The sequence below is a fragment of the Periplaneta americana genome, chromosome 3 (genome assembly GCF_040183065.1).
Source record: "Periplaneta americana isolate PAMFEO1 chromosome 3, P.americana_PAMFEO1_priV1, whole genome shotgun sequence".
Lineage (NCBI taxonomy): Eukaryota > Metazoa > Arthropoda > Insecta > Blattodea > Blattidae > Periplaneta > Periplaneta americana.
The window spans coordinates 70,172,568-70,191,057 of NC_091119.1; the positions used below are offsets into that span (position 1 = coordinate 70,172,568).

The following is an 18,490-nucleotide window of genomic DNA, read 5'->3' on the forward strand; positions in this document are numbered from 1 at the left end:
TTGACTTTTTTAGCTGCTGTCATTTTTAATTGCTTAATTTTGGGGGGAACGCAGACCAACCCAGCTGCAGAACTAGAGGCAGATGATGTGGATGAATTATTATTTCAATAAAGATTGGTAGGGAAGTTGTGTTAAAATTTGCTTTTTGTTTGTGAATAGATATGGATGGATATTTTCTTTTATCTTGACGGATTCTGACAGATTTTTCGGGTGTTAGACTGCCGGGGATACAATTTATGTGTTGGCAACACTGGTTAGACAATGTACCCTTGAGGCAGTGGACGGGAGAGCTTTGTGCATCTGTAGTAAGAGCAATTGAAGGGCTGATAGCAAAAACCGGACAAATCCAAAAATTCCAATTTTCAGTATAGTACAGTTCTTTTCACTTCATTTCAAGCGGCATCTATTGATATAACAAGTTTCTATAAAAACCGGATTTGTGCCATTGAAATAAGTGTTTGAAAATGTAGCGTTTCTGCAAAAAGCGGATTAGTCCAACGTCTTTTTAGCAAAAAACGGAGAAGTCACAAACTTATCCGGCTCTTGCTAGAAAATATAACGAAGATGGCATTAGTGTTGATTTCTTTTGTTTCATCGCCATATTAGCTGTTATCGGTGTTATTGGTTAAATATTTCGTTTCACAAATGAATGATCATCAAAGTGAACCAGATCCAAAAAAAAAAAAAAACAAAAAAAAAAACAAGTCATTAAAATGAGGAAAATGTTGAGGTGACAGAAGATGACAATACCACTGGGTGTGATGAGTGAAAACAGGTATAATAATAATAATAATAATAATAATAATAATAATAATAATAATAATAATAAAATAATAATAACAATAATAATAATAATGGCTTTATTTAACCTGTAAGAGTTAAGGCCGTAGGGCCTTCTCTTACACCCAACCAGGATTAAAACTTGCTTACATAGTTGAACATACAACTGGATCGGGTTTAAGTAATTATATACTGATACGATTTACATAGGCCTAATGATATCAGATGAGGTAATTAAATAAAAATTTATCTAATAAAATAAAAATAAACATAGTGGAATACATATTAATGTTGTTAGAATCATGAAATCAGAAGCCGATAATTCAATAAAATATATACGAAGAAACAATAATAAAGAAGTTGGAATACATATTGGTATTACATTACAAGCAAGTAGGATTCACATAATTAAACCAGAAACCGACAATTGAATATGTACACAATAATAATAATAATAATAATAATAATAATAATAATAATAATAATAATAATAATAATAATAAATGTATATAGTGGAATACATATTGGGATTGAGTGATAAATGAACACGATTTACATAATAAAGTCATAAACAGAGTTATGAATAAAGAATACATAAAAATGAACACTGCGGTAAACATATGAGCATTAAATTATAAGAAAATACTATTAACATAATAACACTATAAAGACGATTGAATTAAGTGTACACAATAAAAATAAGAAACAAAAAATAAAAATAAACACAGTGGAATACATTGCATTAAATATCTGCAACGCATTAGGTCTGGCAACTCATCATAAGATATTCTTCTAACTTATATTTTTAAAAGAAATTAAAGTTCGGCAGAGAATTCCAGTGACGAGAAGTAGCAACAGTGACAGTTGTCGAATACAGAGATGGTGTGTGTAATGGAATTTCTAACGTGTTATCATGTTGTGACCGAGTATTTAAATTGACACATATATTTCAATCACTTAAATGTCTTTAGAGAATTCAGATTTAGAATGGGTTACAAACAATTAAAGGTCAGACGCGTAGCGTGGCAGACACGACAATATTCTTTAATGCGTTATGTACGGAGCTTTCGTATCTAGCGTAGTGTAGCTGCACAGACACGTAGGCTACAGACCAAAGAAGTTATAAAGTATTGTATAGTATATAGTCTGTCACGCTACGCGTCTGACACGTTCAACGTCTGCAGATGTGAACGGACCTTTATAGTTCTATAATATACAAATGTCCGACAATAAGAAATGGCTGTATCTATGTGTATTTTTTTCTCTCTCTATGAGGTCGGGAGGGGAACGTCCCTATGCTCCGCGATCTGAGGTCTATTGTGCGCTCCTGGGATGAGTTGTAACCCAACGACCGCACCTACGCCGAACCGACCTAACCCCAAACACCCTAACGACCAGTCCCGCCATCCCTCTAAGTCCGTGTACCATTCCATCCTAACAGCCCCCCCCCCCGCCCCGGCGTGGCTCAGTCGGTTGAGGCGCTTGTCTGCCGATCTGAAGTTGCGCTCGGGCGCGGGTTCGATCCTCCCTTGGGCTGATTACCTGGTTTTACGAGGTTTTCTCCAACCGTAAGGTGAATGCCAGGTAATCTATGGCGAATCCTCGGCCTCATCTCGCCAAATACCATCTCGCTATCACCAATCTCATCGACGCTAAATAACCTAGTAGTTGATAAAGCGTCGTTAAGTAACCAACTAAAAAAATAATAAAAAACAGCCCCCCCCCCAAATTTCCCCCTCAAATGGTCTGAGATGTACGCCACCCCTCCCGTGTGGCCAACGGTCTGAGGTGTAGGCCATCCCTCCCGTCAGGAGGGGAGTGGGTTCCGCTGCTGGGTCACCAACTACCATGCTTTGGCATATCCATGAAGGCCGGCCGAGAGCGTGGCGCGATCTGAAAACCAAGAAAGACAACGGGAATGATGAGAAAAGGATGATGCGGGGAAAGGAAGTGGCGAGAATGAGTGGGGTTCCATACGCCTGGTAAAGTTACCTGATATTCATCCATAGGAGTTAGGGAAAAACCAAGCGGGGAATCGAACCCCGGCCCGCTGGGTTCGGGAGTGAACGCGCTACCACGACACCATTACTCGTTACAATGCCATTCTGACTGCAGTAAAATTCTTAACATAGTTGATAGAGCGTTAGCTAAGAGTTCGTGAATTTGCAAATTCAAATTTTCATGGAATTACTAAACTTTTTTTTTGTTGCCTTTTAAAAGCATCAGTGAAAATATAACAGGTTTTCGCCATTTTTTTAATCCTTAGAATACTTGTCGTTTTATTATTTTTTTCGTGTTGATAGAAACTTTTGACGCTAGATGGAAGTAACAATAAAGGAGACAATTAGGGGTTTTCATATTAAAATGCTGTGTTAATTATTTTATTAATCCGTACTGCTTTACACTCTATTGCCTAAGGAACATTCAATAAATATGTTGACGGTTAAATAATTGGGAATAATTAATTTGCAAGTTGTGTTACGGGGAATATGATTATTACAGTATACTAATCTAAATCCGTGCCTAAACGTAGTAATTGTAAACAAGAAGAAAAACCATAATTCTGACGACAAAATATATCCTGATTTTCTGGAATTATAATTATAATCATAAATTTTCATCAATTTTGTAATTATCTGTAAGAAAGAAAATTAACATAAGCAAAATTAACACTAAAAAGAGTTGTAGAAAATAAAATAAAGGACAAAACAAACATTCTCTACGGAAATTCTAATCATGCTGTGGAGGTAGCCTAAGTCAGCGCCATGTATTATGGAGTTAACTAAAGCGGCGCACGGAGGTTTATGGTAGTGAACTGCGCGCTCACCCGAAGGGGACTTATAAATTCTCACTGCTCAAGAGACCGGCCACTTTCATTTTGACCAAGTGCACACCTATCGTTTAGAATCGGGACCGAAAATCCGCTGTCTGATATTGGGGGTGATTTTGTCTTATTTATTTTTAGACTTTTACTGGAGGAATTCCCAGGACGAGAGGTTGGAACGGGGAAAGATTCCCATTTACCTCTGTAACTTGATAATTTTTTACATAATACGAGTACAAAGAAAATTTTAAAATTCTTTCTAATATAATTATTTCTTATTCATTTAGTCTAAAACAACCCGAAACACTTCTTAACTGTCGTCTCATCTGATTTCATTCTATCTTTTTCAATTTTATTTAATTCCAGTTGGCATATTTTCTAGTTTTTTTATTTGAAACTGAAGTTTCACTACCATAGGGCAATACTAGTACCAAGATTGAGACAGTTAATTGTGGGCTGTCATATCATCAGGATGGAAATAACTAACACATACAGCCGTTTAAGGGGTTAGGTACAGCTTACAGCAGTAATTTGTGGAAATATTCAACATTTTTTCCTCAATTACTGTATCTTATACAATAATGAAAATTGGTATGTGTAAAAAACAGTCCTTCTGCTATATGAAAAAAATAGACTACTTTTACGGTTTAAAAAAATATTTTATTTCATCTTATTTTTCAAAATTCAAAATGATGGCAGTTTACTGTGCAGTGATGAAGCGTTTCCCTCATAATTTATAAACTCGTTAACTTCTTCATGTTCTCTCTCTTTTATTTTATTGCTGAAACTCATGTTTACAATACATTCTTTAATAAATAATATTTTTCTTATTTTGTATTAGAAGAAAATACTGATATTTGCCCATTTTTTAAATGATTTTTTTTATCAGACAATCTATTAAAGGTAGAGAAATGATTTTGCACCATATTATAGATATGCCATGCATAAATACGCACAAACAATTTCATCACAGAATGTTGGCTAGTTTTTGAGTTATAAGGGAAAACTTCATCACTGCACAATGAACTGTCACCATTATGAATTAAAATAAATAAATAAATAAATAAATATATATATATATACATCTATATATAAATCTTTTTTTAACCGTAAAAATATTTTTATCATATAGCAGAAGGACAGTGTTTTACACATACTAATTTTCATTATTGTACAAGATACATTAATGGAGGAAAAAATGTTGAATATTTCTAAAATTTTACTGTTGTAAGCTGTACCTAACCCCTTACGTCATGTTGTTCAAACTTGAGAACCGTCCACACCAGGCGACAGCAATACTAAAATTATCAGAATACTGCTCAAGACACTTCGGTACCGAAGGCTCGAAATTTATTTAGGTTTGGGGATACAGGTAGGAACTGAATGAATATTAAAGCCTAAAGTTTACGAGCATGGTAATAATATGACGTAGGGAAAGGCTGAGTTTGTTACATTACAGAATCTGTTTGAGATGCTTTCAACACATCTTTTTATCGGTGGATGAAAGTTCAAATGGCATACTTAATTACTATTTCCGTTCTTGATACCGGTACTTGTTTGCGACTTCGACAGATATATAACGTAACCTATAAGTGCATTATCAGTGTCTGATTATCTACAATAATTTGTTGAGTGGTTTGTAGATATCTCATTTGTATATATGCTCCGACGCATAGGTTTTTCGATACAGATCGAGAACAATGGCGTCTATCTGCAGCTTCTCTCTAATCTGCTTCATAGCGATTTTTAGTACCAGTTTCCAGGGATCTGAAGGTTAGTAGTGTTATACATTTTTTAGATAGCTTTTCATAAAGGTAAAAGGTATCCCCGTAACATGCCATTGGGGGGCATGGAGGTAGAGCCCCATGATTTCCATGACCTCGTCACTAGAATGAGGTGGTGTGGTCGGCACCACGCTCTGACCGCCTTTAACCCCCGGTACTCAATTTTATAGGAGGCTGAGTGAACCTCGGGGCCGTTCTGAAAGTTTGGCAACGAGAAAAAATCCTGTCACCACCTGGGACCGAACCCCGGACCTTCCAGTCCGTAGTCAGCTGCTCTACCCACTGAGCTACCCGGCCGCCCTAGCTTTTCATAAAACCTAGGCAAGCGTACGTTAGCTTGCGAGAAGTACTTCTGACACTGACTTTCAACTGTTTGCGCCAATTATCAATTTTTTCCCTTGTTTCCCAGCAGCTGTCAAACTGAAACTATCGCAACTAGAGTTCCTCGATATTAAAGTCTATCTCGGATAACCTAACAGGGAAACAAAACATTTATACCCCCTCCTTGTAACCTCTTCGTGTCTCCAGCGCCTCCTCCAGTGTCTCCTCTTACCGCGTTCTGCCCCCTTGCTTCGCCATAATTCACTTACTTTTAAAAAGTAGGCCTACAGATTTTGAACTGTAATCTTCATAATACGAGTATAGATAATATAGATAAAAGTGTTTAGATGTCCTTTTCTCCATCACATAAGTGAAATAAATACATAATAGCCTTAATTTTAATTAATTATGTTTTCTTTATTTAAACTTCGAGGGGGGAGGTATGAGAAAACTTAGGAATGCGGTAGCTCCCCTAGAGTTGTGGTAACTATCCTTGAAGAAAACATTGTGTTTCTGCAGTCGAACGTGTTCGCGAAGTAATTTTTCCCAACTGTTTGCGTAAGCTATATAATAATAAATTGTATAAGTTTAATGGGTGTGTACCGTATATAGTGTATATAGTTTTATTAGTAATATAAATATATTACCGAATTGTAGTGTTAATAGTGCAGTTTAAACAGTAAAGTAGGCCTATAAGAGGCCTAGCGAGTAAGATTTATAATAGCAGAAAACTCGATTGTAAAACATAAGCTCGATAAAGCGTTAAGAAGTGAGAGAAGAGATGCATTTTAAATGTGTCTAAGTCTTTGAAGGAACAATATCCTACTATGACTCTTGAAGAACTGGCACAAATAACGGGAAAACAGACTGGAGTGGGACAGGCAACCGTTAATATTCGTAGAATGAGACGAGAAGCTAGACTTAATGAAAATAAACTAAAGAGCTCGAAAAAGACTGACAAAACGACTAAACTTGAGGACAAATAAGACGATTTCACGAAATCGACGATTTGGTCCAAAGTTAATATTTTTTCTTTCGAAATGAGCTATTGATGTTAGTGATTGAAAAGGTACGTAGACCTAGTTATTAAATATAAATATCCCTTCTGTATTTTTTTAAATGCTGATTTTTCATCTGTAGGCTATATTTTTATCTTGGTTAGAGTAATTCAACTTCCGTACATGGAACATATACGTACTTCTCACATCCTTATTTTTCTACTTTAGTATTACTGTTTTTACAGTATAGTGGAAGGTACACACTACAGAGTAATGAATTCATATGGACAATGTTTTTGAAATAGTCCGTAGTGTCCTCCCCTCTGCTGGTAGCAAAGCGAAGGAGTCCCTGTCAAGTTATCTGGGATAGACTCTAATAATTATTGAAATGTGCGGTCCCAAGACTCGCTCAGTTCATTTGGCCATTTTTATGATATATATATAATTTTTGAGACCTCTTTTCATCCAAAACAGCGCCAAACCTTGTCTAAAAATTTATGTTACTGTGCATCTCACTTGAAAACTCGCTCAGTCCATAGACCAGTGAATAAAAAAACTAGCCCAGTCTTTTCATAAAAATGGACTGAAAGCGTTTTGGGATCATACTTTTCAATTGAATACACAGGATCCAAACATCTTCTACATTGTTGCGTAATTCAGTAAGCACTTAAACGGCTTTGCTTCTAGTAATTACAAGTTAACAGGTTTTCCTTATTCCTCAGTGATAAACTAGTTGTAACAATAATTTTTATTTATTATATATAATAAAATAATAATATAATATCGTCGTTGTTCCTGCAATAACTCCTATGTGACATATTTATCGATTTTCAGATTTTTGCTCTATTAAATAATTTAAATAGTGATACAGCAAATAATAAAATCTCCTACATGTATTTATATTTATTTCTTTCGGAAATATAAGAATTCACAATCTCCCATGTACCACTGCCATAGAGTAAATAGATGCGTTTTTTATTCCTACTGAAAAAATTTTATATTTTGCACATAAGAGTTATTGCAGGAACAACGACGATATATTATAAAAGCATGTAACAGATTTGTTTAATATCTATTTACAATATATAGGTATATAGTTTTACTACTTATAGGAGATTTGTTTTTTTCATTTTCGGTCCCATCATATCATTAAACACATTTTAATTCAGAGACCTTACAATGTCTCCTCTCATTACAAAGGGACTCTAAGAGTCTAGACGTTGCAGCTAATACGATATTTATTATTTCTTCGGCCCAATGTATTTTATTTGAGCACATATGTGTACCTATATTTATTAAGAGTATGTTAATGAAAGTCATGGTTGGATCCACAGTCTAGTATATACAGTCACGAATCTTGAGTTGTTGAGGGTACTAGGAACAATAGACTGTGCCGGTACTATTTCGCATTGTCTGTGATGAGGCGATAGTAGTGATTCTAGTGGTTAGCAACTATCTATGGATGCATATTCCCTTTGTATTGAGCTTCGTGTCTGTATATACTAGACTGGATCCAACCAATCAGAAGGAGTAGCTCATTGTCTCAACTAACATTCAATAATAATATCGTGGGACTTTAAAATCTCAACCTATTAATAAAGCAGTTCGAACAATGTCAGGTCTTATCTTAAAAATGACTGTTTTTTATGTAAAAAAGTACACAAATTAAATAATTATTGCTTCAACACATATTATATTAACTGCAGTATAAGAATTAATTAATGTAATTATAATAATATCAGGAAGACCTTTTGATGTGCAGCGGAATGCTCACCATGGAGACATGGTAGCGCTAGATTTTAATGTGATAAAGTCTAGCAATTATAGTGAGCGGGGACTCGAGTACTACTTCAGTGGAGATGGCGGGGAGAATAAAATTGTCTCTATATCAGCACGTACGAACGGCTGTCTAAAAGATAATGAACGACACACATATTGTAAAATTGAAAATGATTTTACTTTGCCCGCAGGTTTAGCTTCATTCAACCTGCGGCCTCGTTTCGCAAACATCCCTTTCACAAAATAATATGTCATTTTTAACACTTCCATCGTAAATAATTATCATTTGTTATATTTTCTCATATGAAGTATACATACATATAGTATTCTGCCAAGTAACAACTCTTTCACTGCAAACTCAGCATTTTCCAATCTTTTCTATTTTCTACCTTTCTCTTAGTCTCCGCATATCTCGTCTATCATATCTTCTTCTGCCCCGAACTCTTCTACCGTTCACTATTACTTCAAGTGCATCCCAGCGTATAGATAATTATACAGTATGGACACTTCGCGTCGGTACCTTTGATATAGCAGGACTGATTTCGATGACCTTCAAACCAGTTTGAGCGTGAGATTCTGCTTTCTCCCTGGAGTTGGCACTGACATCACACCAGCTAGCAGTCGACACAGCGGAAATATAACACATACAATTAATACATCTAGGTACATTATGTACTCAAATAAAATAAATTGGACCGATGAAATAATAAATCCGTCATTAACTGTAATGTCCAGACTCTAGAGTTCCTTTATAATGAGAGTTGAGACGTTGATCCCCAACAACAATTAAAATATGTAATGATTTGATAGCGCTGAAAATTGAAAAAACAAAACTCCTATGAGAAGTAAAACCATATACTTATATTATATTGTATACAAATATTAAACGAAATTTGATACATAATTTTATAATGCATTCATATATGAAGAGTCCACTGCAAGAATGATGGATGTCACTTTCTTGTCGAAAATGAACCAAGACTGTCAATGCATAGCTTAAGACATATAGAATGTGCATACAGAGTTATATGGCATTAACAATGATAGTCATTGTCCAGTAATGATCGGAAAATCACAGTTAAGCTTTGAGCGCTAAGCATTTCAAACTTTCAATTGCTTCTCCTGCAAAATGTATTCCAAATAACATCCATCATTCTTGCAGTGGACTCTTCATATCTATATTATATTGCATTCAGATATTAAACGAATTTGATACATAATTTTATAATGCATTATGTTATTTTATGATATAATTTAATTATTATATATAAAATATAAAAAAAATTATTATTACAACTAGGTTGTCACTGAGAAATAAGGAAAAGCTGTTAAGTTGAATTTATTTGAAGCAAAGCTTTACTGGATTATGCAATAAGGTAGGCGATGTTTGGATCCTGTGTCTCAACTCTATTCTCAATAATTATTATCTTAGCGTGTGCTCGATTATACTAACCTCTAGCGCTTGAAAGTGGAACTAAACGCCGGCGCATAGAGAAACAAAACACAGGAAAATTCACTCAGTGTCCGTTCTTTGTAATCCCTATTCGCCGTGCATCCTTTAGTAGGCAGTTTATTTTCAGCCAGAGACCCAACCAATTCCTTATTCTTTTTCTGTTCAGTTTCAGCATCATTCTTTCTTCATCCACTCTTTTCAACACAGCATAAAGAGAAAGTATCTTCATGCAGCCAGAAATGATAGATTTCACAGTTTTTACGGATGTACTGTACCTGCGTCTTATGTACCTATCAAACGAGCATTTCTTGTGTGCATTATCTAAGAACGAATTGTTACATGAACCAACACCTGAAATGCAGTATAACTGGATTTTTTAGATAGTAGATAATTATGATTAACATGAAATTGGTTCTAGCGGATTTTTTTATTTTTTATTTATTTATTTTTTTAATTTTATAAATGAAACAAAATATCTCTAGAATATTTCGCTACAAATACATTAATTATTATTATCTATATAGTTACTTATGTCTCCAATAGAAATAACTTAGTAGGCCTAGTGCACTTTTAGACAATACACGTGTTATATAAATCTTTCGATTGATTTGATTTCGTTTCCCAAAGCTCTCGGATTGTACTTTGTGACACAAATTAACGTGCTAAGTATCTATGAAATCAATGTTATTTAATACTGTGTACGTGAAGTACGAAGCGTTCAATAGGACATACCGGTACTCAAATTTTAAGAGACTATTTGGATGCAACTGAGAGAACGCATCATGTTCTAGAGACAACCTAAACACCACAATTAGCGTAGAGAACACAATACAGGAAACTGTATTTCGTTGTCAGAGTTGTAATAATTAAGCCATTTTCATTTAACCACTCGTTGTACTGCAACCTGAAACCCTCAGCACTTTACAACAAGTTGTTGTGGGACATTCTCACAACGCTACTGTCTACTACCGTCGTCCTGTAAAGAGGTCTTATTTCCCGTGGATAGGTAAAGCCTTGGTTTTTCTGAACTGTCGCATGTGACGTGCGGTGTGCGAGGCCAGCCTCTGGACTACACGAGAGATAGTAACTGTGAAATGCGAGGTCTGCGCAGCTCGCAACTTTAGAAACTACTCACTATCTCTCGTGTAGTCCGGATTTGTGCGAGGCGGGCCTCGCACCCCGAACGTCGCATGCGTCGGTTCAGAAAAACCAAGGCTTAATTGTTGCGTTTATGATCATCGATCGTCAGATATGCGAACACTTCATGCCGACATTATGATTTCCCATTTCTGTTTCGTTTTATAGTGAATAGAGACATGACGAAATAATGGCAACAACAACGAGAGTACCGTCTTCGTCCAGTATAAATTCCAGTTGTACTTAACGGGATACGAACAGTAATAATAAAAACTGTTTCGTACTTACAATGTAGGGATATATTATAAATATAACTCTGTTTGCAGCTGCCTCAGACAAGTCCGTGTTCTGCTACTTCGGGTCCTGGGCTACTTACCGATGGGGAATCGCCTTGTTCGAAGTGTCTAATATCGACACTACCCTGTGCACACACATGGTGTACATGTACACAGGACTTAAAAATGGAGAAATAGCTTCTCTCGACGAGTACAACGACTATGAAGAAAACTTCGGAAAGGGTGAGTCTAAACTTAATTTCTTGGCTTGATTTGACTTTTCGAGGACTGGATCCAGAACGGTTCGTACACTTAGGCACGGCTTGGCTGTTATATGCGATGAATATCCAAGTTCTACAGGTAGCCTAAGTGGCATTAGTGAATCCCACGCTGACAGGAGGGCCATCTTGCCTATGTACCTGATAGAACCAGTTTTACAGGCATATTATATAAGTGCCGATAAGCTAAGGATATAGAAGTTTATTAAGTGTCAGCCGACACTGACAGGCGGGCCATCCTGACTTAACCCCTGATAGAGCCAGGTCCCAGGTCGCATAAGCCTTAGGGCTCCTGAGGCCCAAGCCCTTCCTATATCACCATAGGAAACTCGTACTACCCCCAAGATTTTACCCCAGTCCATTTTTACTATTGCGGATGATAGATGAAATGAGGGAGGAGGTGGTGAGTGTTGTTGCAGTGATAGAGGGAAACGGGAATATCCCGAGAAGAAACCTCTGCAACGTCTGTTATGTCCATCACAAATTCTATTACGACCTGGCCGGGGATCGAACCCGGTGCTTCTGGATGGAAGTCCACTTGAACCAAAGCTGCGGCAAAACTTCATATCAGTAAAGATTAATTTTTAAATCTACAGAATATATCTGATATGGTAATAACTGTTATTAGAGGAGAAAAATTCGCTCCGGCGCCTGGGATCGAACCCGGGTTCTTGGTTCTACGTACCAAGCGCTCTAACCATTGAGCTACGCCGAAGTTCAATCCACGGCACCGGATCAAATCCCTCTCCTCTAGTATTTTTCCCTTTGTGGCCTGACTCCATGTTCGACGTATATGTTGACAATTATTGTTACCATAACGATATATTCTGTAGGTCCAAAAATTAATCTTTACGTATATTCGCCCAACAGTACATATACTGTGAAATCCCGGCCACCAAGTCACTCAATTGAATGTGCTCCTTGTATAATGGCAGTTGACTCAATATAGGCCTACATATGTCAACATATATGTCGAACATGGAGTAAAGCCATAAAGGGAAAAACACTAGAGGAGAGGGATTCGATCCGGTGCTGTGGATTGAACTTCGACGTAGCTCAATGGTTAGAGCGCTTGGTACGTAGAACCAAGAACCCGGGTTCGATCCCCGGCGCCGGAGCGAATTTTTCTCCTCTAATAACAATTCATATCAGTAAGATGCTGTTAGATTTATGCCCGCTTCCTGAGTCATCTCAATTCATAGTCACTTTCATAAATGTCCTTACAAATTTAACTGCACTGATAACTTTCAAGAGTTTTCGAGAACTTATATCTACATTTATCAGCGCTTGTAACAGAGAGTTCCATAGATGTCTCAACTAATATTTCCCCTGTGGCATCATCATCATCATCATCATCATCATCAACACGGGTATAGCATAGACCAGCCTCCTATGTCGCACCCTGGGCAACGACTCTGTCGGTAAATTGGTCTGCATAATTGGCTTCATATGGGTGAATGACGAACAGTCAAGAACTCGTCATTAGTTAAAAAAATATTTTTTTTTTTGTTAATGATTTTTACTTTAATACAGTTACTGTAGGCCTACCTCTGTTTGCACAAGTTTTCTGTAATAAATGGCTGATAGTGCAAGGCTTTCCAACTTCAGAACCTTGAGGTACGTGTTTATGTGCGTAACTGCACAATCACTAAGTATCTAAGTCGAACTTTAATCTCGTCGTCATTGCAGATTTCAGTCCAAATAAGTCGCATGTAATGATGATTCTGTAATATTTACTTTGCAAAGCCTGAGTTAATGAAATTGAACTTTTTGCAATTCATAAGTACTCAAGTGTTACTTATGTGGTGAAGTAAGTTAACTTTAGCGCGCCATCATTTACTTAAAGCCCCTTGCATAAAGGCAATCCGAACTAATTCTGAGAACTTACTCGGCTAGCGCATGCTTCGAAAGAAGTTTGATATTAGTTCGTAACGCGTTCTGAATTGCTTGCGGGAACAAACCTAACAAATCAATGTTAGAATCTGAAGCGCAAATAAAACCTACAACACTCTTTCCGTATTTCAAAAAGTAGAATGATTTCTAGGAAATCTAAGATACATAATTGGAAATCTTTAATACAGCCTGTTTTAACATATACACACGGAACATAAACAATAAAAATAAATACACAAAGACTAAACATATTTAAAAGTAAAATTTCATGAAATATTTTTGAGGCGGTGAAGGACTATTACTGAGGATTTTAGAATTATTCAAAAAAGATTACCGGTAATTCATTACATATTCAAAGACCCAGACATACTGTAGTAACTGTCAGATAAGACCGAACAACAAATTTTTACTTTTTGTCTGCTCCGAAATAAAAATAGGCGAATATTACTAATGTGTGCCCTAAATCTGAATTTAAAATCTAAATTACCCCATTACGTGCCATTTTCCGGAGAAAATAGATTGAAATTTTTTATGACAAAACTTATTTGTTTTTAATTTTTCACTGCTACTGATAAAATTACACACACTAGAGATTCAAAATTCCTCATAATACTTGAAAAAATGGGTACTGGATACAAAAATGATGTTACATAGTTTAAAACACAACAATAAAAATATTTAATGCGTATAATGAGAAAAATCTCGGAATTTGAACTTACCATTAAAAAAAAAATTCTGGATGACTTCTGTTTATAACTACACCCGGGACTATCTTTTACAAGCAACCAACAATAGTCTGCAAGCATGCTGAATGATGATCTTCCTTTATATCGCCTTTCTATTTCAGATATTTATTGATGAAATCTTTCCCCATGCTCGTCGCCTACCGCTTCGAGGTTAGGAGAAAAGAAATCCAAGTGAGAATGTAAAAAGTACATAATATTACACCCTATTTTGTCAAATGCACTTAATATGGTTTCCACAACACATTCTATGTAGTTGTTTGCCCTAGAATTTCCAAGGAAATTTGAGCAAACATCGCGCGCCATGCCATTCTTTCTGTAAGGGAAAGTTTTTCCTCAAACAAAGAGTCAGCCGTAACTTTGTGAACTTGTGGACCGATGAAAATGCCCTCTTTTAATTTTCCTTCACTCAAACTGGTAAACTTTTCTTTTAAATACTGAAAACCACACCCTGGTTTGTTCATTGCGTAGACCTTACTCTGAACTGTTATGAAATTTACTTAGGCCTACTGTTTATTTATTAGAAGTACAAAAGAACATGAAAACAACCGTAAGAAACCGGAAATAAGTCATAAACTCATAAAATGCATTAGCGTTTGTTTTGGTTTATAATCCCCAACCCGCGACAGATGTTTCCTGGTGGAGCGTTTATCGAAAAGTGAAATCACAGTATATCTTAAAAACCTGACGTGATACGAAGAAAAGAGGTGCATTTTCGGATTCAGCACACATCAAACCGTAAGTGACACATTGTTTTAAGTCGGAGAAAAATTCTTGTTGTTCAGTGTAATCTATGGCGAATCTTCGGCCTCACCTCGCCAAAAACCATTCTCTATCACCAATCTCATAGGCGCTAAATGACCTAGTAGTTGATACACCGTCGTTAAATAACAAAATAATAAAAAAACCTAGCTTTGGCGATGCTTCACCCTCGGCCAGGGTGGGGGCTGTTGTGTGCGGCGGTAGTCGCTGTCTATGCTGTTGCGGGTGACTTAATTGTAGTCTACTGCCACTTAGCGTTCCTTACCAGGGGTGTTCAACCTTATGAATACTGCGGGCCAATATTTAAAAAAAATGTTCTTTTGGAGGGCCGCAGACATTCTCCAATAATGAATACAATTTACATAAATGTCTCGCTAATTGGCGATTACTGTAATTTATAGTAATTAATAATACAGGTCTGTTCAAATAAGTTTGAAACTTAAACTTATCGGGCCGCAGCAAACATAGTGGCGGGCGCATGAGGCTCGCGGGCCGCAGGTTGTGCACCGCTGTTCTATAGCTACTTCACGGGGTTTCCCCTTTCAAAATTTACGTTACTAATAGGACGGTGCGGATGAAGTGAGACAAGTGGCCCTTAGGTTAGGAGCTCACGTAAGTATTGTTAAGATGAGTACCAAGAGCCCTTGCAATAACATGCACTCATGTACAGTACTTTCAGCTTACACTCCTTTTCTCCCTCATTAATTTATTGATCCATTGTGGTTGGCTTCCATGAAATCCTCTTCTAGTGTATCTAAATGGAGGCATACAGTATATCACATTTAGCTCTTCACGTGCTCTTCATATCAAACAGATAACACATGACGTCGGCTCACTAAAGTGTCATTAAGTGATTAAATTGAAATGAAAAAATTCTCACTTTAAAGAAACCAGGACAAGCTAAAATTAGTGTGGTCTTAACCCACTGACATTATAAAGAAAACAATTGCTTTTCACGTGACAAATCTCTTGAGAAAAGTAGATAATCTATTGAGAAATAGGACACATCATCCGACTACTTGACGACTGATGCTATCTTAAGTATATCATCACAACAAAAGCAGTGTCAACAGTAGTATCTGAATTGATATGGGCAGCTGAAATTATAAATTATGTACTGGAAACAAACAAATCGTTACGCAAACTCATGTCTCATTTTCCCGCTTTATATTATGAGAATAATAGGGTATGCTACTGGAATAGTATATTTAAGATTTTATTAGCGACAAACTTTGTGAACAGGTTTGATACTGAGATAGAGTAGTATTTCAATATCCGGTTTGCTCTTGCAAAGTATTTGACAGTTTTATCAATGTCCAATATTTGCAAGAGCAGTGAACTTGATTTATTCGCTTACCCTCAGCTGTGCTATTACTTTCCTCACGCTGTTTGCGCAGGATTGATATAACAATAAAATAACATATGACACACAGAAGCAGGCCTCGCCATTTTCGACCCACTGCCGTATAGTTTATGATACATTTACCATAGCGTTTCAAATTCCGGAAACGTGGCAGGAACAGGAGGGCGCATAAGTAATGCAATGCAGGCCTACACATCGCAGGACAACTGAATGCGTAAACAAATAGACCCAATACAACATGCACTTTATCTAACTACAAGTTGTACCTGAAATAAGTGCGGTTTGTAATTTGCAATATCAAATAGCATTAAGATCTGCATGTTCATACTGTGCAATTGTATATGTTTAAAGAACAGGATACATTGTATTTACTTAGCTCAGCTGTACGATTGAGCACATTATAGAGAGGATTTAATATGTTAGACATTACAGGGAAATAATAATAAAATTGTTGTTCTTTATATAACGTTTCCGTTATTAAATTGGTAAACATTTAATTTAAAATCGAATTGCAGTTAATTTTGTATGTAAATAAGTAATTATTTATTTATTTACTTATTTACGTATTTCTTATTTATTTATTTATTTATTTATTTATTTATTTATTTATTTATTTCATTTGGAATCGGCATGTAGTAATTATAAATAGCCAACATCTAGCACGTAGGCTAGCCATTTTTGTAGTCATTTCATTAACTCTATATTTGACTTACAGTGGATACAAAAAGTATTTGCACACCCTTGTTTTTTTATGTTTAAAGAAATAATAACGATGATTTTGTGAATACAATTTTAATAAGTAACAGCATGGAAAGAACGACTTATATAATCAAGAAAAATTGCTTCTACTGTAGTTACAAAATAAAATTACAAACTAAAAACTGCGCTTTTAGATGTCAAAAAATGTATTTGCACAGCCAGTAAATGAAATAATAAATTCATGCAAACTAGAGAAGTATCATTTAGTATTTTTTGTGCAATCCATTGGCTTCAACCACGGCTTCTAGTCTTCGTGACATGTAGTGCACTAACTTTCTTGTTGTATCGGGAGGAATTTTAGTCCATTCTTCCATAAGAGCATTATGAAGGTCTGTCTTGTTTGATATGCGGTGTTTTCTGATTTCTTTGCCCAATAAGTGCCACAAATTCTCAATTAGACTGAGATCAGGTGATTGAGGTACGGCCACAAGTCTTCTGGGTATGTTATACAACAACCATATCTTTGTTATTTGAGCAGTGTGCTTGGGGTCGTTGTCTTGTTGGAAATAATAATTTTCACTGACACTCAATTTTTCTGCGCTAGAGGTAAATTATGGCGCAACAGCTCGATTCTGAAATGCATTATTCCATCAGTTGTTGCTAAATTTCCCACCCCTGAGGATCCCATGCAACCCCCAAACAAAGATATGACCGCCACCGTGTTTTACTGTGACTGTAAGATTTTCCTTTTTCAGTTCCTGATTAGGTCTTCGCCACACTGACTTTCTTCCATCAGAACTCAGAACTAGATTGTAGTTGCTCTCGTCGGAAAAATAACCTTGTCTCAAAATTTCAGGGGCTTATCTTTGTATTCTTTAGCGAATACTAACCGTTTCTTCCTATTAGTTTCACCAATGTAGGACTTTTTTCTCGGAGTTAGGCCATGGAATTTAGTACTATGCAAAACAATCCTGAAGTCTGAGGACTAACCTCTTTGTCCGACGTTGTAGAAATGTCAGCAGCTAAGGATACAGCGCTTCGGAATGGATCTTTGATGACAGTCTGGATTATTTGACGTCTCTCCCTAATTTACGTCTTTTCACGGTGAGGCATGCAAACTGTTACTCCACAGCGGTGGACTTCTCAGTTATTTGCCTGTGTAACAACCAGTGTCTGTTTCTATGTACTCATTAATTTCCCCCGACAAGTGCAACGAAACTTTGCAGAGAGTTTCCCATGTGTCAAAGCTCTTAGTCGTTCTACAGTACATAACAAAGAAACTGAGAGACTGAACGAGTACAAGGCAAAAGCGTAGGGTAGAGGATTGGTTTTACCCAGGAAGCTTTAAACGATGTAACGCTTTGTATAAAACATTTTAAAACTGAAGCTACATATTTTATT

The 18,490-nt window shown here is 36.3% G+C and overlaps 1 protein-coding gene across 1 annotated transcript in view; it reads left to right on the plus strand.

The window, feature by feature from the left end:
- Positions 1 to 5,219: 5,219 nt before the first annotated feature.
- Positions 5,220 to 18,490, plus strand: part of LOC138696152 (chitotriosidase-1-like) — a 33,038-nt gene continuing 19,767 nt past the window's right edge. Inside the window, exons 1-2 of the mRNA XM_069820720.1 lie at positions 5,220 to 5,377; positions 11,403 to 11,594. Of these exons, the coding sequence (XP_069676821.1) occupies positions 5,305 to 5,377; positions 11,403 to 11,594 (265 nt within the window). The 5' untranslated portion in view covers positions 5,220 to 5,304. The remainder of the gene's footprint in view (positions 5,378 to 11,402; positions 11,595 to 18,490) is intronic.